At 47.8% G+C, this 25,354-nt stretch overlaps 2 protein-coding genes, 1 long non-coding RNA gene, 1 other non-coding gene and 1 pseudogene across 9 annotated transcripts; 1 reads left to right on the forward strand and 4 right to left on the reverse strand.

The window, feature by feature from the left end:
• Positions 1 to 3,670: 3,670 nt before the first annotated feature.
• Positions 3,671 to 4,694, forward strand: LOC120704056. Its single transcript, XR_005687372.1, has 2 exons — positions 3,671 to 4,098; positions 4,294 to 4,694. It is a non-coding gene; the product is annotated as an uncharacterized LOC120704056 (long non-coding RNA).
• A 318-nt stretch (positions 4,695 to 5,012) lies between these two features.
• Positions 5,013 to 8,103, reverse strand: LOC120704053 (cytochrome P450 714C2-like). The gene is made up of 5 exons (XM_039988304.1): positions 7,679 to 8,103; positions 7,200 to 7,426; positions 6,803 to 7,050; positions 5,945 to 6,308; positions 5,013 to 5,823 (listed from the first exon to the last, which is right to left on the reverse strand). The coding sequence occupies exons 1-5, from the start codon at positions 7,971 to 7,973 to the stop codon at positions 5,398 to 5,400; spliced, it is 1,560 nt and encodes a 519-aa protein (XP_039844238.1). The 5' UTR covers positions 7,974 to 8,103; the 3' UTR covers positions 5,013 to 5,397.
• On the reverse strand, positions 5,024 to 5,108 carry TRNAL-CAA. The gene has a single exon. It is a non-coding gene; the product is annotated as a tRNA-Leu (tRNA).
• A 318-nt stretch (positions 8,104 to 8,421) lies between the features above and the next one.
• Positions 8,422 to 17,052, reverse strand: LOC120704055 (annotated as a pseudogene).
• Positions 17,053 to 17,335: 283 nt separating this feature from the next.
• LOC120704051 (cytochrome P450 714C3-like) lies at positions 17,336 to 25,222 on the reverse strand. Of its 6 annotated transcripts, XM_039988300.1 has the most exons (6): positions 25,054 to 25,222; positions 21,119 to 24,439; positions 19,272 to 19,498; positions 18,947 to 19,194; positions 18,262 to 18,648; positions 17,336 to 18,184 (listed from the first exon to the last, which is right to left on the reverse strand). In XM_039988300.1, the coding sequence occupies exons 2-6, from the start codon at positions 21,390 to 21,392 to the stop codon at positions 17,755 to 17,757; spliced, it is 1,566 nt and encodes a 521-aa protein (XP_039844234.1). In that variant the 5' UTR covers positions 21,393 to 24,439; positions 25,054 to 25,222; the 3' UTR covers positions 17,336 to 17,754. The 6 variants fall into 6 exon arrangements, 4 of the variants coding, with proteins under 4 accessions (XP_039844234.1, XP_039844237.1, XP_039844235.1 ...); XM_039988303.1 differs by lacking the exon at positions 25,054 to 25,222 and having other exon boundaries at positions 22,903 to 23,083; XR_005687370.1 differs by lacking the exons at positions 17,336 to 18,184; positions 18,262 to 18,648 and having other exon boundaries at positions 19,024 to 19,194; positions 21,119 to 21,303; positions 22,903 to 24,439.
• Between the last annotated feature and the right edge of the window lie 132 nt (positions 25,223 to 25,354).

Genomic DNA, 25,354 nt, shown 5'->3' on the forward strand with positions numbered 1-25,354 from the left:
CGGTCAGACCGGTCCTGGTGCTCTGGTGGCGTATCAGTCGTCTCCTGAACCTATTACTAGTATGCCTCCTGTTCAGGCTGATTTTAGCCGAACAAATGGGTTTACTAGTTATGGTGTTCCTCCATACGCCATTATGACTTATAATCCGTATACTATGCCTCCCCAAAATTCGGGCTATTCATATGGTGCAATGCCAAACCATGGTTATTCGCAGCAAACACCATATACACAGCCGAATCATGCACCGCAATGCCGAATAGTTCTAGCGCCAATGTTCAGAGGCCAAATAATTTTTATTTTAATCAAATACTTGAGAACCATAAGAAAGATTTGGCTGATATGTTCAAAGAAACTTTCGGCGTAGAATTGAAGGACAAAACTCTAGCGTGTCAAAAGCCGTATCATGAGAGTTTTGATTCTATTCCTTATCCTCAGAATTTTAGAGTACCAGAATTTATTAAATTTACTGGGAAGGATAGTAGAACTACATGGGAGCATGTTAGTCAGTTTAATGCACAAATGGGAACTTATGGGAGTTTTGATCATTTGAAAATTAGAATGTTCCCTTTGTCTTTATCTGGCACTGCTTTTTCATGGTTTTCGGCATTAGCTCCTAATTCTGTGCAAACATGGTCTCAATTAGAGTGTAAATTTCATAATCATTTTTATAATGGTGAAAATGAGTTGAGGCTATGTCATTTAACATCGGTTAAGCAAAAGCATGATGAGTCTGTTGCTGAATTTATTAGAAGATTTAGAGATACAAAAAACCGATGTTATAGTTTGGTTATTTCTGAAAAGGATCTTGCCGAATTAGCTCTTAATGGTTTGAGGTCTCATATTAAAGAAAGATTAGAAGGATATGAGTTTCTAAATGTTAATCAAGTGTTGCAGAGGGCTTTGGCTCAAGAAAGCCGAAGCAAAGAGTCTAAGTTTAAACCTGATCGTCTTAGTATGCATATGCTACAAGGAGAATCTTCAGACGATGAGGGTAATGAAGTATATGCTGCTGAATTTGTATGGTCATCTAGTGATAAGCGCAGCACTTGTACTTCTTTAAAGCCGATTTCTAAAAATCGGCAAGATGAGATTAAATTCACCTTTGATGTGACAAAGTGTGATAGAATTTTTGATGAATTGGCAAAGCTTGGGAAGATTAAGTTCTCTCACACTATTCCATCAGCGGAGGAATTGAAGCGGCGTGCATATTGTAAGTTACACAATACTTTTTCTCATGCCACTAATGATTGCAATGTTCTTCGTAGACAAATACAATTGGCTATAAATGAAGGACGATTGGTTATTTCTACGATGCAAATTGATCAAAATCCTTTTCCCGTTCATACACTTGAGTTGTCAAATCCAAAAGTATTGATTCGGCCGCATCAAGCCGAATCGACTAAAGGGAAAAATGTGGTGATTGGTGAGGAAAGGCATGAGAAAAGGGTGCTGCAGAGTAAGACTCCTCGAGCTTCAACGAGGACATCAACACTCGGGGGGCAACGCAAAGAAAATAAGACCGGCAGCAATCTAACCGGTCAGACCGGTGCGTCGAACGGTCTGACAGGTCCACAGGGCGGTCTGACCGGTACCCAGACCGGTCTGACCGGTACTCCCAGTGATTCTGGAAATTCCCCCTCGACCAAATTTAGAACAAGGTCGAGCTTCAAAATGCTCCTGGCCAAGTATGAGAAGGATGGAATTGTTCAGAGGCACAAGAAACGGCCAGATGAAGCCAAGGGTACCAAGTCAACGTCAACATCCAGTGAGCAATCGGATTCTCGCATACATCAAGGTAATTGTGTTGTTATGCCAAATTTTGAACCGATTGCTCCATGGTTTTGGTCGTATCCTTGTTATTATACACCTTTGGATTATAGTAGGATGTATATACAGCCCTATTATATTCAATATCCTTCTATATATCCAAATTGTATTCCACAAAGACCGATTAACAATAATCTGGTCGGAAAAGAGCTTAATTGCAGCAAAGAGGGTGAGAAGGACGTGAAGAAAGATTCAAAATACTTACAGCCGAGGTGGTGTCCCTCTGGTTTATCTCACACTCAAAAGCGAAGATTGCAACGTTTACGCAAGCAAGAAACGATGGGGCAAGAAGTGGAGGTCAAGCCAACAAAGCCAATAGTCATGAAGAAAGTTTGGAGACCGAAGCGAATTGATTCATCATCAACTTGAAGGAAAGCAAGACATGGCCGATATTTTTTATCGCCCTTAGCACAAAAAATGGCCGATATATCATTGATCATCGCCTTTAGATAATTTTGGTCCAGAAGAGTGTTCTTTGGCACGCAAGCTTTGCCAAAGAACAGGGGGCATATGTTGACGACCAAAATTGGCAGCAGACTAGACCAACCGGTCTGACCGGTCGCTCCAGGCGGTCTGACCGGTCTTTGACGATGTAGCCGATTCGGCAGGAGCCGACCGGTTTGACCGGTAGGTTTGACCGGTTTGACCGGTCCAAGCAGAGTCCGAGTACAACTAGAGATTTTCATAGATTTAGATCTTGTAATAGGATTTCTTGCGGGGCAAGTCCACCCACCCTATAAATATAAAGGGCCACGGCCGATTGAGACATCCAATCGATCAAAATACATCAATATATTACTTTTCTTTATGTTTATTGCCTTTACTTTTGTCTCTAAACCCTAGCTCCTTCCAACCCTTTTCTGCTATTCTTCCTTCGTCTCCGCGACGTCTGAAGGCGTTCTAGGTGGCCTGCCGATCCTAGAACAACCCTACACGCGCTTGCCCTGACGGAGTCCCTCCCGGGCGAGCGTTCGTCGGATTTCGCCGTTCTGCACCGGCGAACCGGTCTGACCAGTTACCCCGACCGGTCTGACCGGTCTGAGCATCGGCGCTGCAAATTGTGCCGTCGCTCGCTGCGCGATCAAGCGCGTTCGTGTGTTGGCCCTAGATTGGCGCCAACACTCACAAACGAACACTACTAGAAAACAGGCCAAAGATCCAGACTAAAAGTACCACTTGTTGCATGAACCGGTACTAATGTGAGTCATCTGTACCGGTTGCAACAATAGCCAGTACCTTAGGCCTGCGCCGAGCGCTGGCAGGGCGCACCACAGCACAAACCGGTGCCAATGCACAAACAAAGGCACCGGTTAATTCCATGAGCCAGTACCAAATTAGTCATGCATCAATGGCACCGGGTGGTGGTACAACCCGGTGCTTATGGAGCAGACATTAGCACCGGGTCATGTCATGATCCGGTACCTATGCTAGCACCGGTTAGACCTGGGCAAATGTCGGGTCGGGTCGGGTTCGGGTCGGGTCAAGGTCGGGTCACGGGTCGCATAGGACGGCCCGCGCCCGACCCGTACCTATCACCGGGTCGGGTCGGGTTGGCCCGTGCACCCTGCGCGGGCGTGTCGGGTCGGGTTTTTTCCGGGTTGGGTCGGGTTTTTTGGCCTTTGGGTCGGGTTTTTCGGGTTGGGTCGGGTTTTGGGTCAAAAATCACGGCCCGTGCCCGGCCCGTTGATTGTTGCGGGTCAAAAAATACGGCCCGCGCCCACCCGCCACGTAGCTCGGGTCGGGTCGGGTCGGGTTTTTTTCGGGCGGGTTGGGTCGGGTTGTTCGGGTCGGGTGACCCATGCCCAGGTCTGGCACCGGTGCAAATGATCATCCGGTACAAAAGCCAACCTCTCGCTTCTCGATATTTCCAAATCCCTGTCATCTCTCCCCCTCTCATTTCTTCCTTCACCTCTCATCTCTCTCTGCCTTATCCTCTCTCGCTGAAGAAGCTGGGCGTGCGGGCAGCTAGCCGCTGGCCGCTGCCGCGGAGCGCGAGGAGCTGCCGGGCGTGCGGGCAGCTAGCCGCTGGCCGCCGCCAGGCGCTGCCGTGGTGCGCCGGCGTCGTGCTGGGCCCCGCGCGGAAGCTCGTCACCGACGAGACCCCCGCCGTGTACAGGAGCTACACGTACGACGAGTACTACAAGAAGTTCTGGAGCAGGAACCTGGACCAGGAGCACTGCTTGGAGCTCTTCAGGACCTAGCCGCCGGCGGCCCGAAGCCCTTCTTCTTCAGAAAAGTTTGGTTGTTCGTCTTCAACGTTCTGCAAATAAGGTCGACTTCTCTGCTGTTTGTCGTTGCAGACGGTTTGCAAAAGAGGAGTTTGGTAGTTACAATCGCTCGATTTCGGACAAGGTTCATACTAAAATGTCCAAAGGACTGAAGGAGTGTAGGAAAATTCACAGAATATACTTGTACTAGTTCTGTATGTGCGGTTACCAAATTAATTGGTTCAATTTGTGACTGCAGCTCTACCCGGCGGCGAGCGGGTCCACCCGGTGGCGAGCAACGACGAGCGGCTCCGCGTGGCTGGCGAGGAGCTCCGCGGCGGGTGAGCAGCTCCGCGCGGCCGGCGAGGAGCTCCGTGGCGGCCGACGAGCGGCTCCCGGCAGGCAAGGGTCTCCGCGGCGACGAGCAGCTCCAACAGCGTCGAGCAGCTCCGCGTCGAGCCGTGAAGTGTGGGCGGCCGCCGAGGAGTCCCACTGGGCGAGCGAGAAGCGACAAGCTGTCGCCGTGGGTGATTTTTTTCTTTTTTTTCTTACTTTTCTGAAATAGAGATGCATGTGAAATTGTATGGATTCTATCTTATCTTGTAATCGATTCTTTGAATGATTTGCGAAATCTATGGATTATATTTATATTTTGTGGTAGATTCTTCGAATGACTGGTGGGGGTGTGAGAGGAACGAGAGAGGATGCGAGGGAATGAGAGAGGACACGATGGAACGGGCATGGTGGCCTTTGGTGCCGGTTGAAAATTTCAACTGGTATCAAAGAAGAACTTAGGCACCGGTTGAAAAACCCGGTGTCTTAGACCGATGATTTTGATCCCTGTTGCGGGGTACCGGTTCGAAATCCGGTAGCTAAGGCCTTTGGAACCGGTGCCCATGGCTCTTTGTGGAAAAAACAATGCATGATTAAGAAAGACTTTTTTTTGGGTTACTCACAAACGAAAAAAAGGCTGCTAAGTAAAACTGCTGTGTCAGAAAGTGGGATTTGAACCCACGCCCTCAACCGAGGACCAGAACTTGAGTCTGGCGCCTTAGACCACTCGGCCATCCTGACCTTGTACAAGTTATTATTCGGGTACAAAAATGTTATCAACTCAAAACAAAAATTGCCCACTGATGCTGACTTAGCACGTGTGTCAGGGGACGCATTCACGATTTGGATGCCTGACATTGCAAGACCCCAACAAGTAACTACAATCACCTCTTGAGTCTTGACCATCCTTATGATACACAGCCCAGCCTAACTGATTCAAGGGCCCCAAAAGGTCCTGCAATTCAGTCTACTTCGTAGAGAAATTGAAAAGAGAGGAGAAACTTTGCAACTTGATCACATGGATCATGATTCACAGCTTCTTAAGAATCAGAGGCACACCTTTCCCGGGTTCAATGGTCAACCTGAATGCAGGGCAATGCACGTACTCCGGCGAAAGCGAAAACTCAAACCTTGACAGCAGGAGTGACAGCACAACCTTGAGCTCAACCATGGCCAGGTTCTGGCCTGCGCAGGTCCGGGCACCCACCCCAAAGGGCATGTACATGTGAGAGGGCTTACAGGCGCCTGTGATGCCGTTGCCAAACCTTCCCGGATCAAATTTGTCAGCGTTAGGACCCCATACGGCAGGATCCCGGTGAACCAGTGCTACTGGGATCCTGATGTTGGTTCCTTTTGGGATGTTGAGGTTGCCAAGCTTTATGTCGTTCAGAGCTTCTCGTGTGACAAAAGCCGCTGGCGGGTACAGGCGGAGCGTCTCCTGGATCACCATCGTTAGCTGAACAGGCACAATGGGATTTGCAAGAGTCAGACAGTCGATTTCTGTTAGTAATTTTCAAAGCTTTACGCAAAGAAATAACTAAAAATAAGCGTGCAACTGATCCTGTTAACAATCATACCGTTTTCATTTTCTGGAGCATATCGGCATGCAGTGGGTTTCCCTGACAAACATCCAGAAGTTCAGCACGAGCACTGGATTGCCATTTAGGGTATGAAGCGAGAAGCATCAAGCACCAGGCAGCGGTGGTCGAGGTTGTCTCATGCCCTGCGAAGTAGATATTCTTGCAATTGTCGACAATGAAATCCGCAGGGGTGCATGAACTGGAAGGGGCAGTTTTAGCGCCTTCAATGATCGAGTGCAGCAGCCCCTTATTCACAGATGTCACTGAATCATGTTCATGTCTCTTCGCTATTTCTAAAATGAGGTTGCAGATGCTTGTGCCTAGACGCCAAGTCTCTCTATTTCCCTTTGTTGGTAAATATCTGAATGAACATCTCATTTGTATCAGGGCAAAAGATCACAAATAATTTAGCTTGAATCTGAATAGATTGCTGCACATACTGTGTATAAATTGATGCTATCCTAATCAACAGTATAGAGTGACATATCTGAAAGGACTTGACATTTGTAAGCCAACATTTTTAAGAATGTGAGAACAACTGCATATTGAAAGAATGCGCCTCATGTATATGAACAGGACTTTTTCCTTTTCTTTTTTTCCCGAATGGAACTGGAGTTTTTTTTTTCGATTGGGCCTGGGCACGTATTAATAGAACAGGACATTCATTTACTGCAGAATTATGTCAGGATACTTTGCTTCAAATTTCCTGAATTTCCATTCCTTGAAAGTACAATCGTATTCCCTCAAAAAGCCTCCTGTTTTTCTAATGAGTTGCAGTGCTACCGCACTTTGCCATCCCAAGATGCTACTTTAACATACAGAATAATAGCCCAAGGTAAGTTTTTTTTAGCATACCTACTTCCAGGAACACCAATAAGCATTTTTTGCTTTGCCATTGCCATCTGAAGTTGCCTAATCTTGTTGAATATCTCCTTCCCTTCAGAAAAACTGCTTCCAAAGGAAGCTCTTGAGATGACGTCAGCTGAAAAGTTTCTCAGGAACTCATCAACCATCATCACTGCACTACCTCCTTCACTGTCAACTTTATTTTCCCATGAACTCAACATTGCATTTGCTGCCTCCATCATCAAATTCACCATTCCCTGTAAATCTTTTCCTTAAGAAATTGTTCTTATGATGCATTTAGTAAGCAATAACAAAAAAAAAATCATATTGTAGGAAGTTTCTGGTACTAGGTCTGTGAGTCATTCAATCAGCAACAAAGAATTCTATTGTTATGGCTGAATTTTACCTTAACCTTGTCCATGAAGAATTCTGGTGCAATCACCTTTCGTTGATGTGCCCATAGGTCACCGTTTGATGTCAAAATTCCCATACCAAGAAGAGCTCCAAGCTCTTTTTGCAGGTAGATAGGTTTTCCAAGTTCCAAAGACTTGCAGTTTGCCAGCTCCTTTACCATGTCTGGGTCTGTCACAAATAAAGCATGTATGCTTCCAGTAGAATACAGGTAGATGGAGCCTGACACAAAAGCAGACATATCGCCCCGTCTCAAGGATAAATTAATGAAATATTAGTAGTATACCCTTTCCCTTAAAAGTTTGCATTCCCTTAAAAATATTAAAAATATATATATGTGCCCTAATATCAAATAATATATCTCTGTCTATAGGAAATAAGTCAACAGAAATACTACTCTAAATAAAATCCACAGAAGAATCGACATTTGAAATCTAATAGACAAGGATTCAGCCAAAGTGTTGCGTAGCATACCGTAGACCCTGCTCCAGTGGAGGAAGTAAGGGAACAGAGTGGCCACATAATTTGAGGAGAAGCGATCAGTAATCCCTGCTTCTTGTTCTTGATGAGACTCGGTCAGCTGCTGCCGAATTCTCCTCATCTCCTGTATGTTCCCGAAGAGGAAAGACGGCTTGGGGCCCTTCACTCCCTGGCTCCTCAGTTTCTGCCTGAGCCTCTCTGGTCTCAGCCATAGGATGCTGTAAAGGTAGGCGACGAGGGAGACACAGAGCAAGACCGGAAGTAGCAGCCTCAGCCAAACGAGTTCCATTTGTGCCTGTGCTCGAGACTGGGAGCAGGGAAGCTGGAAACCTGCAGATAAAGCTCACGCACTACTAGCAGGTAGCACATGTGTCCCCACCAATTGCTGACACGAAAATAATGAAAAAGACAGACTAGTGGGCGACAAGAGCTTTGTCCACTTGCTGTGACGAAAGCAGTACAGTCCGTCCATATAGGAGAAAAAAATATGAGCAGAGCAGGCCAGGATAAGCATAAATTTATAATCCTGATAAGATGATAGTGACGGCAGCGTTTTCAAAGAACAAGAGACGGCAAAGAGAACTTTTAAAAACTGAACTGGACCAGAGCTGAACGAGATGCTAGTCTATACTGACAGAAGCACTGACTATCAGATATTCAAATCCAACATCCCAATTTTTAATTGCAGGGATCCCCAAAAAATTGGTGAAGGTCCGCAATCTCCTCCAAACAAACTGTTGGAAACAATCCACCAAAGATATATATTAGGGAATGAAATACGCACCGTGGCATTTCGCCAACGTCTCCACAGCCACACGACTGGCCGCCGTCTGTTTTGCACAACACAAGCGAGGCAGAGTCCACAAAGCAGTGACCGTCCCCTATCAGGGGTAAAATTACTACATCTCAGCACGTATGGAGAGTTGGGATCTGTGTTGAGCATTTCGCTGACAGCATCCACGACAGCCTTGGCGCTCAAACCCCAGCTTAACCTTTCTGTTGTTACAACAAAGGCTTTTCCTGCCTGATGATATTGACAAGTTCAGAAAATGTGCCGGCACTGATCTGTTTTGCAACGGAGGACACATCCAACAAACATCTAGGTGCATATAAGCTCAACATTGATGGACACAGGCCACAGGTTCACAGCCTTGTGCCACCAGGGGCATGCCGAAGCCAGGCTCAATGGTGAGACGGAACACGGGCGCGTGTCGGTACCTCGGCGACGGCGCGAAGGCGAACCTGCTCAGCATCCACACCAGCACCAGCTTCAGCTCCGTCATCGCCAGGTTCTGCCCAATGCAGGTCCCGGGCCCGGGCCCGAATGGCGAGTACATGTGTGCCGGCCTGCACGCTGCGGTCACTCCGTTGGCGAACCGGTCTGGGCAGAACTCATCAGCGTCCAGGCCCCAGGCATCCTTGTCCAGGTGCAGCACCAACCTGGGCACCTAGATGATGGTTCCACGAGGGACATCCAGGTCGCTAATCCTGATGTCCGCCAGGGCCTCGCGAATCATCAGCGACGCGGGAGGGTACAGCCGGAGTCTCTTGGATCACCATCGTCACCTGTAACATTTTGTATACACATATCCTGTAAGCAGTGTCACAGTACAAAGCCATGAACCAATGGATATACAGTTAGTTTAGTTCAGTGCTTACAATCTTCAGTCGGCAGAGGGCGTCCACGTCCAATGTGGTCCTTCCGTGGCAAACGTCAAGTGCCTCAGCACGGGTGCGTTCCTGCCATTCTGGGTGTTCGGCCAGCAACATCAGGCACCATAGGGCGGTGACAGCTGTGCTCTCGTGCCCTGCAAAGTAGATGGTCTTGCAGTTGCCAACGATGAAGTCCTCGCCGTCGTGGTTGGGCGCCTTGTGTGCACCGTCGATGATAGCATGCACAAGGTCGTTGCTTGCACTACCGCTCTGTTTGTTTATGACATCCTCCAGGTTACCTATTTCTAGGTTGGCCTTGGTAGGCAAGTACTTCCCGTAACAGCATCAACTTACACTACTAGATAGCACATGGGTTTCAAGTGTTTGATTCTCTACACAACACATGAAAGTACTGTACTGTACTTACCACAACGCAGAAAATCCCACGAATGCATCTTGCTGAGAAATCACCTTTTGAAGCTGCCTAAGCCTGCGGAATACCTCTTCTCCTTTTGCAAAACTACTCCCAAAGCAAGTCCTGGCGATCACGTCTGCTGATAGCTTACGCAGGTGATCGTCCACAACTTGACAACTATTTCCCTACTCCCTCCTGCATTGTCAAGAATTCCACCCCATGTTTCCAAGTTCCAACCATGGAACACAGGCATCCTCGATCAGTGAGATCATACGCTGCAAACGCATTTTATTCTTGCAGCCATGATGACTGTCCATGTTTTCCAACCCAAGAAAGCAACTACATGTATAGCAATACCTTGATCTTCTCCATGAAGAACTCTGGCGCGATGACTTTCCTCTGGTAGGCCCATTCATCACCATTCACCTTGAATAAATCTCCACCAAATAGGGCTTTGTGAGATCTCTTTAGATAATTAGGCTTCCCGAGCTCTGATGGAGTGCAGTGACCAATGTCCTTCACCACATCTGGATCAGAAACATGAAGTATCTCTAGAGCTCCCGTTGAGTATAGGAACACAGAGCCTGTTCAAAATTAACAATCCACCTACCTCATTGAGAGAAGGATTGACACAAATGATCTAGAAAAAAGAATGACATGAATATGTAAAAAAAAACAGAACAGGCATGATTCCTTTTGAGATGGGATGTTTATCAAACTATTGTCGTACTTCAATTCTCGCTAACAAAGCAGATCTTGCATAATACATCAATTAGATGGGAAATGCACAATCTCCCCTCAGAAAACTTAAGATAACATATAGAACCATTGTGGACATTTTAATTTGCAAGTTATCTATGTTCCTTACAAAAGTCAATTGATCATCATCCAAATGACTGTAACGAGCTGAATGGTCATTATAAAATTGACCCAGATTCCAAGTAGTAATACAGTATTATTAACCAGATAGACTATTCGAATGAAATGCAGTTATTCCATTGAAATTTCCGAATAAGAGGCATCTAATGAAGGGATAAGTCATGTGTACCTTTGGTCTTTGTAGGACAGCATCTAGCTTTTAGTTCTTTTGACTAGCATCTTAGTCCTTGCTGCGCAGTGGTCTTGCTGCAGCACTACAGAGCATCTAGGACAGCAGTCAGATAGCATCTCTAGGACAGCAGTCAGTTAGCATCTTAGACTAGTCCTTGGTTTATGTTTTGGCTGCCCTGCAGCCCCTTGTATAAGAGTGCGGCCACCCCTCCCGTTGGAAGGCTTGGCATTGTGTTTGAGTGAATGAAAACCCCTAGAAAATTGCCCCAACACTGAATGTCATCCTCTCAGCTCAATGAGAGTAAAAATTGAGCTTCTAACATCTAAGCCTAGAACTGTCAAGTCTTGAATTACTATTATATTTTGAAGTGACCACAGATGCCAAGTCAAACTATATTGTTGACCAGGTACGTTTGCTTTATCTCCAGTGGAATTCTTAGGAAGGTGCATGTAAGCCCAAACTGTCAAGACTTTATATTTTAGAATGACCTTACATTCCAGATAAATCTATATTATTAAACAGGTAGACTTGTGTAACCAAACAAACAAAATATAATTATTTGCAGTGAAATTTCTCGGGAGGTGCATGCATCTAAGCACCCACCCTCCTCCCCAAAACAAAAATCTAATGATGTGCTGCTAATGACTTTCAACACAACATTTGCTTTGTCCTTAAAAAGGCATCATGCTACAATTTATCTCATGAATTTTGTTCAAATAATTCTCCATTTATTCGCAACAACTGAACTAAAATATATATATTAAAAAAATGCATTTTTTTTGTTATTGAATGATCCAGTTGTATATCAGGATAATGTTGTCAATTCATTCTTGTTAACTACATTTCAGTAGTGATGGCATTTTGGAATTTATTCTGCTTGATAATTCACAAAGCAACAACAGTACAGGATAAGAAGTGTTTCCCAATATGTGATTGTTAAAAGAGACAAAGCAATATATCAACAGTCTGATTGAACATACAATCAAATAACAGCTGTAGCACTTGCAGGCATCATACATACCATAAGTTTCCCTCCAGCGAAGGAGGTGAGGGAATACTGTGGACAAAGAGTTGTTGGCATCTTGCGTCTGCAAAATCTTGAGCTCTTCCTTGATCCTGTTGGTGTATGTGTGAGTGGCACATATGGCTCAGGTGTTAAGGCCCATCTAGAGGCCCAGGTACAGCTACTATATATCCACCCTTCTAGGGTTTGGAAGAATACACACTGAATTATTCCTTCCTACATGGTATCATTTGCCTAGGCCTCTCTCTCCTCCCACCCTCCAGCCGCCGCCGCCGGCGCCATGGCCGGCCGGCCGCCGCCGCCCCCGCCCCTCTCCTCTGTTGCCGGCGGATCCGCCTCCTCTGCTCCTGGCGCGCCGCGCGCGTGGCCCCAGGGCGCCGTCGCCTGGCTGCCCGCCTCCGCCGCCGCCGCGTTTGCTGCCGCCGCGGGCGGTCCTCCTCCTTCTCTGGCCCTCGCCGCCCCACCCCCGGCTCCTGACGCCCAGCCCCCGCCGCCGCTGGCTCCGCCCGCCCTAGCCCCGCTGGCCGTGGGGGGCGCGGGCGCGGGCGCGGCTCCGTCTGCCCTGGCCCCGCTGGCCGTGGGCGCGGGTGCGGGGGGCGCGAGGGGCGCGGCTGACGTCGCAGCCGCAGCCGCCGGGGGCGCGGCCGCCGCCGACACCGCTGCCGCTGCCATGGGCCCTCCTCCTTCCTGGCGCGGGCTGGGTATGACCCCGCGGACGCGCCGTTTGCCGCCGCCGCCTTCCGCGGTAAGGAGCCCCTCGTCGCCGAAGCTGCTACGGCCGACGCTGCTCTCGTCGCGGTCCTCCTCGCTGCCAAGTCCGAGGCTGCAGCGGCCCAGGAGCGGGTCCGCGCAGCTGCCCTCGCTTGGGAGCGCGAGCGCTCCGCGGCCGACGCTTTCACTCGCCGGGTCGCCGAGGCGGAGCACTGTGCTGGCACCGGTGGACTGGTGGGGGTCGTCGAGGCACGCCGACTCCTGCTCCGGCTCCTGTTTCTGCCCCTGCCCCTGGAGGTACGCCCTGGCCATCCTTCAGCAACCCATGGTCAGGGCGCATCTCGATGTGGCCGTTTCAGGGTCAGGGGGGCCTCGTCCTCAGCTCCAGCTGGCGGCCATGTTCACCGATGCTGCTTCCCTGTTCGTGCCGTCCTGGACCCCGCCCGCTCAGCCCACCAGCAGCCGACCTGGCCTGGGGGGTGGGACCAGGCCGCGCTGGCGCAGTCCTTCAGCACCAAGGGGCTGATGCCGCCGGTCAGCACCGAGTGGATCGCCGACTCGGGTGCCTCCTTCCACACCATCCCAGATGCCGGTATCCTCTCTTCAGTCCGACTCCCACATCCCTCTTGTCCTTCTTCCATCATGGTTGGCGATGGGTCTTGTCTTCCTGTCACCGCCGTGGGTTCTGCTCCTGGTTCTTTCCGTCTTCCCAATGTTCTTGTTGCTCCTCAGATGATTCATAATCTTCTTTCCATTCGCCAGTTTACTGCTGACAATTCTTATTCCATCGAATTTGACTCATCTGTTCTTACTGTGAAGGATTCGGCTTCCCGGCATTCGCTCCTCCGATGTGACAGCTCGGGGCCCTTTACATCCTTCGTCTTCCTGCTTCCGCTGCTCCGCATTCGACTTCTTCTTCGTCTGCTGCCTTTGCCGCGATGCCGTCTTCCACCACCTGGCATCGCCGGCTTGGTCACTCCGGCCGCGACATTTTGGCTCAGCTCAGTCGTAGTACCGATGTTCCTTGTACTAGGGCTCCTGCTGAGCACCTCTGTCATGCGTGCTAGTTAGGTCGTCATGTTAGACTTCATTTTTCTTCTTCTTGTTCGCATGCGATGCATGCCTTTGATCTTGTTCACTGTGACCTGTGGACCTCTCCTGTACTCAGCATTTCTGGCTCTAAATACTATCTGGTAGTGGTTGATGATTTCTCTCATTACTCTTGGACTTTTCTTTTGCGCGCTAAGTCTGAGACCTTTCCCACCCTCCTCCATTTCTTTGCCTGGGTGTCCACTCAGTTCGGCCTCACCATTAAGGCCGTCCAGTGTGACAACGGGCGTGAGTTCGGCACCTCCACCTTCCGTTCTTTCTTCCTCTCACGGGGTGTTCAGCTGCGTATGTCTTGTCCGTATACCTCTCCCCAGAACGGCAAGGCTAAGCGGATGATTCGCACGACGAACGACGGCATGCGCACCCTTCAGATCCAGGCCTCTCTGCCTCCCCGCTTCTGGGCTGAGAGTCTCCACACCGCCACATACTGGCTTAACCGCCTTCCGTCTACTGCTTCCCCTTCTCCCACTCCACACCACGCTCTTTTCAGTACCCCTCCTCGCTACGATCACCTTCGTGTCTTCGGGTGTGCATGTTATCCTAACATCTCCGCCACAGCTCCTCACAAGCTGGCATCCCGCTCAACACGGTGTGTTTTTTTTTGTTACTCCCCTGACCACAAGGGGTACCGCTGCTTTGACCTCACCTCTCGCGGGTCCTCATCTCCCGACACTGTTGTGTTTGACGAGTCGGATTTCCACTACTCCACCTCCTCTACACCTTCCCCTGACCCCGAGTTGGAGTCCCTGTTTTCGCCTGACCCGGTGGTTCAACCACCTTCGTCTGTCTGTCATTTCCCTGCAGGTTTTCCTGGTACACCGGCACCGCTTCTGGTGATCTCTGCTGCACTACGAGTGGCCCCGGTGCCTGTTGTCGCGCCACACGCGGCCCCAAGACCTCCTGTCGTACCACGCGAGGCCCCGGTGTCTCCTGCTACGCCACGTGTGGCCCCAGTGCCTCCTACGGCGCCTGCGCGCTACGCTCAGCCGGTGCAGGTGTGCCGGCGTCGTTTGGTGCTAGCACCGGCGCCGGACCTGCGGCCTCCTACTCCGGCACCGGAGTCTCCACCACCACCTACACCGGAGCCGTCGCCGCAGTTGCCTCCGCCGACTCGCTCTCGAGTCGAGCCGGCTGTGTACCACCCGTCAGTCATCCATCGGGACCCTCGCCATATTCATCCCATGGTGACTCGGCGGATGGCTTCTCAGCCCGCGACTCTCTTCGCCACCGAGGGAGAGCCGCAGATCTCTCCGGTTCCCTCCTCTGTCCGCGACGCCCTGGCGGATCCTCACTGGCGTCGCGCGATGGAAGAGGAGTACGCGGCTCTTCTTGCCAACCAGACATGGGACCTCGTGCCGCGTCCGTTTGGTTGCAATGTGGTCACTGGCAAGTCGATCTGGACGCATAAGCGTCGGGCTGATGGCACACCGGATCGCTACAAGGCTCGCTGGGTTCTCCGGGACTTCACCCAGCGGCCTGGTGTGGACTACGATGAGACCTCCAGTCCAGTGGTGAAGCCTGCTACTGTGCGCACGGTTCTCTCGCTCGCTCTCTCACTCTTGGCCTATGCACCAGCTGGATGTGAAGAATGCGTTTCTCTATGGCACTTTGTCAGAGACAGTCTACTGCAGTCAGCCAGCGGGATTTGTGGACTTCAGTAGTCCAGACATGGTCTGCCGGCTCAACAAGTCTCTCTATGGTCTGAAGCAGGCTCCTCGGGCTTGGTATTCTCGGTTTGCCACGTTCTTGCTGACATTGGGGTTCACCGAGGTCAAGTCTGACACTTCTCTGTTCATCTACCGCCGTGGGGATGAGACTGCCTACCGGGTGCTCTATGTTGATGACATTGTGCTCACAGCCTCCAGTCAGCAGTTGCTTCAGCGCATCATCTCCTCTCTGTAGCAGGAGTTTGCTATGAAGGATCTTGGTCAGCTCCATCACTTCTTGGGTGTCACTGTTGAGCCTCACCCGTCTGGCCTTCTCCTTCACCAGCGGCAGTATGCTTTTGATATTCTGGAGCGGGCTGGGATGACTGATTGCAATCCATGCCCCACTCCTGTCGACACTCAGACGAAGCTGTCTGCTGATCTGGGTGATCCCGTGGCTGATCCTACTACCTACCGGAGTCTTGCCGGTGCCTTGCAGTACCTCACTTTCACCAGGCCGGACCTCACATATGCCGTTCAGCAGGTCTGCCTTCATATGCATGATCCCCGGGAGTCACATCTTACTGCGCTGAAGCGTCTACTCCGCTACGTCCGTGGCACTGTTGACTTCGGCCTGGTTCTTCACCGCTCTCCCTATGCTGAGCTGGTTGTCTACACCGACGCTGACTAGGCTGGCTGTCCGGACACTCGCCGCTCCACTTCCGGCTATGCCGTCTTCCTGGGCGGCAACCTTGTCTCCTGGTCGTCCAAGCGGCAGCCGATTGTCTCCTGCTCCAGTGCCGAGGCGGAGTATCGTGTTGTTGCTAACGGCGTGGCGGAGGCGTCCTGGCTCCGACAGCTCTTGGCGGAGCTTCATAGCCCGCTCGCCAAGAGCACGCTCGTCTACTGCGACAACGTCAGCGCCGTGTATCTCTGCACCAACCCCGTTCAGCATCAGCGGACGAAGCATGTGGAGATCGACTTGCACTTCGTTCGCGACAGGGTCGCTATCGGCGATGTTCGGGTCCTCCATGTCCCGACCACCTCCCAGTTTGCTGACATCTTCACCAAAGGTCTCCCCTCCTCGACTTTCTCGGAGTTTCGCTCCAACCTCAACGTAGCAGGTGGCTAGTTGTGGCTGCGGGGGGGGGGGGGGGGGGTTGCCCTGTGTGTGCTTTCTTTGTTGTCGAGTCTTGAAGCCCGCTGCGCCGGTAGTTCAGACTGCGGGGGGGGGGGGGGTTGGTGTATGCGTGAGTGGCCCATATGGCCCAGATGTTAAGGCCCATCTAGAGGCCCATGTACAGCTACTATATACCCACCCTTCTAGGGTTTGGAGGAATACACTACACACTGAATTATTCCTTCCTACGGATCCTTTTCATCTCTCTGGGGTTTCCATGGAGCAAAGTGGGCTTGGGCCCCCTTACACCTTGCTTCCTCAACTTCTTCCCTATGTTCTCTGACCTTAGGCATACAAGGTTTAACAAGTATGATAGAGCTAAGCTAAGAATAAGAAGAGCAATAGTTAGAGCAGGTAACTCCATGAAGCACAGGAAGAGAGGAAGAAAGTGTTCTTGGCAAATACTCAGACATAAGGCAACGCCAAATATGGTTGAGTACACTAGCTCTTCAAGAAGCCACCTTTCATGTATTTCTTTAAGACCCTGAGCATGTGAGTTCCCTTATTTGACCTTTCAAAAATTTTTATAGGGCTGCTTCTGAATTAAGGCAACAATTAACAATCAGTTGACCAGATGACTTCTGTATGATATTTACACTCATTGATTGATTGGCTAGTACAAATGGTTTCTGCCAATCTACTCGAAATATGCACTCCCTGTTCAGACATGCTGCGTCCTTCAAGAAACTAATTTACCTCCAGAGCTTCAGAAAAAAAGGGAAGAAATTAGGAAACATATGCAACGGACTAAAAAGAATAGGGATAGAATTACCTCACTAGTCATGACAGGATGCTACCCTGTCCTAAAAGAAGGCAAATTGAGTCTTCAAGAAGCACATTGTTGGGGCAAGAATCAAAGTGTGGCTGAACTTTAAAATTTGAAGTTGGGAGTTAACTATGGTTACAGCACACATCTTGAACCTATAAGTGGCGCAAAGTTGAGAAATAGAAAGTATCAAATGACATTACATGTTCTGCCAACGTCAGAAAAATATAGGAAAATATTTGACTGAGTGCATCACAAGAACACATTAAAGTTAAAACAAACTGTGGCAGCACAAGGCATAACCACACATATCAAATTCGGTCTTCGCATGTATGATGTATTTGGTGGTAATGGTGGGGTGTTGCAGACTTGCAGTCACTTCCATTGCAGTACCACTTGATGAGCCCCAAGGTACCAAAGAGATAAGCCTCCTTGAATAAATAGGAGCCCATATTACATAAGTCGATCCACGTAGATGAAGCACATGGAAGTGTTGTTATCATGAAAACAGAGATCATGACAGCTTTGTCACCACCAGGGGCATGCCGAACTCAGGCTCAATGGTCAACCGAAATGCCGGCATGTGTTGGTACCCAGGTGACATTGAGAATGAGAACTTGCTCAGCAGGCGTGCAAGAATCACCTTCAGCTCTGCCATTGCCAGGTTTTGTCCAGTACACAGTCTTGGTCCATATCCGAACGGCATGTACATGTGGGCTGGCTTACAGGCCGCCACAGCTCCGTTCGCGAATCGTTCTGGACGAAATTCGCCAGCATCTGGGCCCCAGGCTTCCATGTCCAGGTGCAGCTTTGGAATTGTCACCTGGATAATGGTGCCACGAGGGACGTCGACTCCACCAAGTCGGATGTCCATCAGGGCTTCACGCATGATCAGTGACGCCGGAGGGTACAACCGGAGAGTCTCTTGAATCACCATCGTAAGCTTCAAAAGATTTTGACGCAAGTCTTAGAGTGCATTGCCAAAGATTGATTCATACACAGTTACACACAAGAATAAGGAATTTTCAACTGACGAAGTACATCTATATCCAGTATCGTTCGTCCACAGCACACTTCTAGAACCTCAGCCCGGGCACGATCCTGCCAGTCCGGGTTTGCAGCAAGTAGCATCAGGCACCAAGTGGCAGTGATTGCTGCAGTTTCATGCCCAGCAAAGTAGATGTTCTTGCAATTGTCAACGATGAAATCTTCAGCAGCTATGGAATATCTGGGGCTCTCGTCTGCACCATTGATAATGGAATGCAGAAGGCTGTTATACGTGGACATGGGTGTGCCGTCCTTGCTGCTGCTCCTGTCCCTCTGTTCCTTTGACACTTCCAGGATCAGTAACTGGATTTCTTGTTCTAGCCTCCGTATCTCCTGGTTGATTTTGGTAGGCAGGTATTTCCTGGAATATAATAAGGATAACTTTTCAAGTTTTTTTACCAAAGTCAGTAGGGAAGGCCTCTATCTATTTTTTTTATAAAAATATAAACAAAGGTGAGAGTACAGATCTATACAGAGCCCGAAGCGCGCAAAAGAAAATACAAGGCCGCAGGCCTAAAGACAAAACATCAAGGAAAATTAGAAAGACAGGCTGCTCATCCAAGATTCTAAATTTGCTCGAAGTAGAATGGAAGAAAACTCAGTTTTGAAGTGAAGTTTCCAACTGTTAAGAATTTCTCAATTAATCAAAAGGCACTTACCACAATGCAGATAGTCCTACAAATGTATCCAGTTGAGAAATTGCCTTCTGGAGCTGCCTGATCTTGCAAAATATGTCTTTTCCTTTTGCAAAGCTGCTCCCAAAACAAGCTCTGGCAATCACATCGGCTGAGAAGTTCCTCAGGTATCGATCGACATATATCTCCTTGCTACCTCCAGTGCTATCAAGTATATTCTCCCATGCTTGTAACACTGGAACTGTTGCATCCTCAATTAGCCCTATCATACCCTATCATTGTTGGAACAACAGTCAGACAGATGGTACAGTTGTATGTGCCTTTTCACTTTTCAGTAAAATTTAATAACCTTGATTTTTTCCAAGTAGAACTCTGGTGCAAGGATCTTCCTCTCATAGGCCCAAAGGTCACCGCTAGCTGACAATATACCTTCTCCAAAGAGAGGTTTGCGTGATTTCATCAGATATTGTGGCTTCACGAGCTCTGATGGAGTCCAGTGGCCCATGTCTTTCACCATTTCTGGCTGAGCAACATGCAATATCTCCATAGCTCCTGTTGAGTAAAGGAATACAGGCCCTGTTCCAGTTTCCAAACAGTATGAAATGATATAACTGAACCATTGAAGATTGAGGAAGAGTGTTTGAGTGAGAAACAATAGGGTAAGGCTCATATTTAAAAAATTAGCCAACAACAGAACTGATAAAAGCTGTTCTTCCATAATACATACCACTAAAATGTAGATTTGACAAATGTAGCTGTTTCTGAAGTCAATATACAATATTGTGATACACAAGGCTACATACTACCTCCAATATAAAATAAAGTCAGTTCAATTAGGCACGCGAGTTAAAGAATTAGAGAAAATGACCTTGGCACCCATCACTTCTCCCTATAGTTTAGTGGTTATATTTCCTCTCTTAAGTACACTAGGAGAGAGAGACAGATATAGGGAGGTAGTGTCCATCTATCGATAAGATTATGAGTATTCAATAAGGATACAAGAGGAAGACAAATCAGATAATGTACCTCAGAGTAATATAATGACTTATTATAGTTAGAGAAAGTTCATAGCACCAAACGGACATGTATTTGATACAGACAGCGCAATATAGAATGGAAACTTAAATCAAAAGCCAACCACTTATTACTTAATTCATTGATTGTGGAAGTTCAACAGAATGTTCACAGAACAGGACAACCAAAGCAATAAGCATCTTTTGGCTACAACAAGATTCCAAATTCCCAGGAAAGCTACATTATCATTAAGCAAACTTTTCATCAATAATAGACTGTGCAGACTCTGGTTTCAACATAACCCAATTGGTTACTCTTCGACAAACTTATGGTTGAACTCTCAAGAGAATGCACATTATTACTTGGTTCACTTGAATACGGTATATTTATGGTATATATATTTTCTATCTATACACCAAATAAAGGTTCGAATTCAAGATAATACCTGATCATATGAGAAACAATACAAGAGACAAAATATGGTTATCCACTCAGAATATATGGCTTGGTAAACTTTGGCAGGAAAATTACTAAACTGAGAAGATCCAAAGCTTCAAGTATAGAAATAACTGCAGTAAGTTGTGTGCTATTCCATCAACATCTGCCATCTTGAAGCTTTGGATCTTCTCAGTTTAGTAATTTTCCTGAAATAAATAAATATAATGGCCACACGGGCACAAGTTGTGTGCTATTCCATCAACATCTGCCATCTTCACCTTGGTTTTCTTGACGCTCACACAAAATGATTGACATAATAAGCAGCATCGAAGATCACTTAACTGTTGGTGATATTATATACGGTATGGAAAAGAAGTTGCTAAGGTTAAGGACGCTATTCTGATGATCCACATATGGGGAAAACTAATGGAGTAATATTCAAGCACTGTATGAAATACTGAAAGTCTGAAACAAGCAGGAGATCCGGGGGGGAGTTAACTTAAGCTCCCCCCCCCCCCCCCCCACACACACACACCCAAAAAAAATTTGTGATGTAAAGTTAGTTAAACTCGCTGTCTACCTTTTTAGGAACAACACTATGCTTCTAGCTTTGTCTATGGAAAGTTGTACAGAGCATGGGACGCACCGCGATTCAAGAATGAATAAACAGTCATGATCATACCATAAACTTCATTTTAGCCACAGTTAAATGGTCAAAAGCATAAGCAAGGATCTTGTAGATACCATAAGTCTTCCTCCACTGAAGAAAATGAGGGAAGACGGTGGAGATGTAGCTGTTGGAGTCTTGCCTCTGAAGGCTCTTCATCTCCTGTCGGATTCTCTTCATCTCTTGAGTGTTGCCATAGAGCAAAGTAGGCTGGGGACCTTTTATCCCTTGCCTCCTCAACTTCTTCCTTATCTTCTCTGGCCTTAACCACAGGATGTCATATAAGTAAACTAGAGCAAAGCCAATGAGTATGATCAGAAGAACTAGAATCAGCTCAAGTAGTCTCTCCATGAGAGGCAGAAAGCAAGGGAGGAGCAGATGCGGGTGTTATGTCAAATATGCAAGGCAATCAGTACTTTTATAGTGCTCTACCTTAAATACTAAGTGCTCACTTCCTGTTTACTCTATACTTGTTTGAATATATGATGAATGATAGTTTGTCCTCTCCCAGTCCTGTTGACTTTTCTCACCATATATATCACTTTCAGTTCCTAAGTGCGGGAGGAATACCACCTAGAATATTGCAACTATACATAGGTAGACTTGTAGCACACTATCACCTTGATTTCAGGCTCTCTGCTTGTAAATGTTTCCCCTCCCGTTTTACCTTGTTGCGGATGCTTTTGTGGGCATCACATATAGGCGCACTCGGCTCAAGAAGAAGTCCCAACCAATGGCATCTAGTGGCTAGATTAGTTTCCTTTTTGTCAGGCATTTACAGAGTTTTGTTTAGGAGGATAAACATTCAGTATTGTTAGGAGGTTGTTTGAGTTTGTTAGAGCCGGCTACTTAAGGAGCTCGGCAGGAAATGTTTTGGGTAACCAATAGATGAGATCTTAACAGCTCAGAGCCTCCAAGGGAGAGTGAGTTGCCTATCTCTACGTTACCAATCCATCTACGATATCATACTGTTGCCCAGATAACTCACAATCACTTGGTAAAGGCCAGAGATCAGCTTGACCTTGGCCACTTGATTGAATTAGAATTGCAAGAAGTAGAATTCAGTTACAAGAAAGGAGGGGATGCTGTGCTATATAGGCACCAGCTCACCCACTAAAGTGCATAAAGCAAAAAGTAGCCGAGGCCCTTCAACTTGGAAGCCAAGGCAAGTCTAATTGCAAAGCTAAATGCATAATTAAGATACAAACACTAGGCTTATATGGCCATCACATACCTCATGAAAACACACAGACGCCACGGCCCACAGGCTATATATAACTGAACAGGCATGTCGCAGGAGACTAGGCTATCTAGGCAAGTGCTATACTTCCAGAGGAACAGAGAGCCTATACATGAGCTTCAAATAATAGATGAGGAATTACCTCACGTCCTCAGTACTGGGAATTGGTATCTTTTCTAACAGAATACAAATATGTGGATGAGCTGATTATTCATACAGTAGATTGTTTAGAGCATAATATTAAGCATAGTTAGAGCAGAACGAAGCATAGGACATAAAATAACATGTAGCAGTTGAACAATAGCAAGCACAATCACACTGTTCTAAACTCGGCAAACTATGGGGGTTTTTCAACTCAATTACAAGTAAAGAGCAGTTCGATGAATCTGCTAAGTTAAAATAAATAAATAAATAAACCATTTTACAGGCAACAATCACATGCCTGACACACTAAATTTGATACGAGCGTGCATGTACTGTTTTCTAGAACATTGACCACCAACTTTTTTTTGTGTCTGTATGTGACATAGCGGCACTCTGGGATCTCCTCCACAGCTGCCTTCTACCACTGCTAGAAGGGTTTGCAAAGCACAAAACTAGAGCTAAAGTAACAAAACTTACAACTGGAGCGGCTGAAATAAACAGCCATCTAGTGCGCCCGCGTCCTCTATCTGGCTGTTGTGCAGCATGGACGGCATGTTCATCTGTACTGTCCTCTACTTCTGTACCATTAACTGTATGATGTGCTCCTTCAGCTACTACTTCATCAGAAGTTTCTTCAACGATTTCTTGCTGCCGGGTGTGACCCATACCATGCATGTCCCTTTCATTTCTTGCAGCTCGCTTAGCCCTTTCATATTCTGGGTCATCTGTAGGAAGCTCATATCGGCAAACTGGGCAAGTATTCCTAGAGCTAAGCCAGGGCAAGATGCATGATGAATGATATAGATGCATGCATGGCAGCTGTTTTGCTCTTGTTCCAATAGGCATAGGGTCTTTGCATACTGCACATATCACACTACCACTTGTGTCGTGGATTGTGGAGAGAATAGTAGATGCAAGATTTTCAATAAAGGATGTGGCTGTAGGTGGAGCTCCTCTTCTGGGATTGTTGTCCTCAGAAAATTGCTCAAGGAGCATTTGAAACTGTCTCGCGTCAGCATAGTCACCAGGATTCCCAACAAAATGTCTTCTGATCTGTGGCCCTTCTGATTCTTCCCTCGAATTAGCATTGTTTACTCCTTGACTTCCACCTAATCTCCAAGTCCATATGGTGTCTTCAGAATCCTGCTCGGTCAATCCAATAGGGGCAATATCATGCCAGCGGCCCAGGTGCATGGTGTCAGCTGCTTCATTCAAATCAGACTCTTCCGACTGCTCATCTTCATCATCTTCTGGATCATCGGAATCCCACTGGTCTATTCCAGCATTCATGGGATCAAAATCTGTATCTGTGTTCATGTAGCTCCCATTGTCAAGCAGCATGGCAATGTCTCTGCCCACTGCGGTGTGGTTATCTAGAGAAGCATCCGAATCCCCACCATAGTCACCAAAACTGATATTTGATTCAATCTCACCGAATACGGAGTCGACGTAATTGAGACTGTCACTCTCATCATCTGAAGTATGCCATCTTTGGGATCGGTTTGGGGTAGAGGTATAGGATGCCTGCTGGCGCACAACTATGGGAGAATCAATATCTGCTTCATGGCCTTGTCTTGCTAAGTTGATCAATTGGGAGAACTGCTGCGAGAAAGTGTCCTCAACAGGTCCATGCCTTGTGGCCCTGGATCTTGGCCTTCTTCTTCTTCTTTCTCGATATGTGCTGGTAGTGTCATCTCTATTGTTATCACTAAGCACAGTCATCTTGCATTCCCTGCATATGGCCAAAGCTTCAAAGCTGTCGGTCACCTCAGTATCCAGAGTAAAAGGTCTAGTGCAAACTAGGCATTGCACATCGGGTTGCCCTTGATTGCCAGACATGGATACTTTGCACTATTGTACTCGAGCTGAATTGTGTCAGCAGTGTGCCACGGAAAGGAGCAAATATAAACTCAACTTAAGAGATGAACTGGAGTGAACAGGGGAATCCTCTTGGAGACAACTAGATCAGGTAGCTCGGTAAACATATAAAAAATATTTTTGCCCAGATGTGAACCTGCAAAGGGAACCAAAGCAGTTGGCTTGGTTATTCAGCAAAGAAAGAAGGCACCGAACTGCAAATCAGATGATAACTGAATCAGAATGTGATTAAAAAATTCATTTCATTCAGCAAACACGCCCACGATAAACCACACTACTCAATCGGACCTGAAACCACAATTCAAGGTTACAGAAAGAAGTAGCACCAAAATAAAGCAAATATTGGACCAACATAGCACGTCAGTCAAACTCTATGGAAGCTGAGAAGGCCTACGCAATCGGACCAATCAAGCTCCATCTAGGAAACAGCGAAGCATAGTAGTGCCTCGCTTGCCACCATCCCTTGAGATAAAACAGTAAAGCCATGGAGATGAAGCTTGGAATAATAGCTTCGGATTGTATGATTCCCTCCCCCCAAATCGCGGAGCCTCAACAAAATGGACAGAGACGACTCATTTTGCGAGTAACAGGTATCTGGACACACGCCCGATTGGACGGACCGAGCAGATGCTGCGGCGGTGGCATTTCGCCCAGCCGCAGGCAACCGCTGACGAGATACGGCAAGGCACGAAGGGGGAGGAAATGACTACGATGGTAGAAAAACCTAGTGCGGTTGGGGAGGCTCCTCACCTTGAACTGCAGTCCACGAGCAAGCAATCGCAACTCGATTCAGCCGAATCTGCGAAGAGGGCGACGCACCGAGCACTGTGTTGTTGGATTTCCTACTTGGATTGGGGGGAAGACGTGGGTGGCTGCCTGGCTGTGGCTGGGAGCCTGGGACTGGGAGGCTCTGGCTCGCTGCCCCTGAGAGAGGAGGAAGACGACGGAGCAGCGCCCAAGTTGGGCCGGGTCCGCTTCTTGGGCCCATCTTCCTAAAGCCCAGCCCAGGTTCTCTAGCCCAGCCCTGGTCGTCTTCCTTCCTCAAGGTTGG

The sequence above is a fragment of the Panicum virgatum genome, chromosome 4K (genome assembly GCF_016808335.1).
Source record: "Panicum virgatum strain AP13 chromosome 4K, P.virgatum_v5, whole genome shotgun sequence".
NCBI classification, from domain to species: Eukaryota; Viridiplantae; Streptophyta; class Magnoliopsida; order Poales; family Poaceae; genus Panicum; species Panicum virgatum.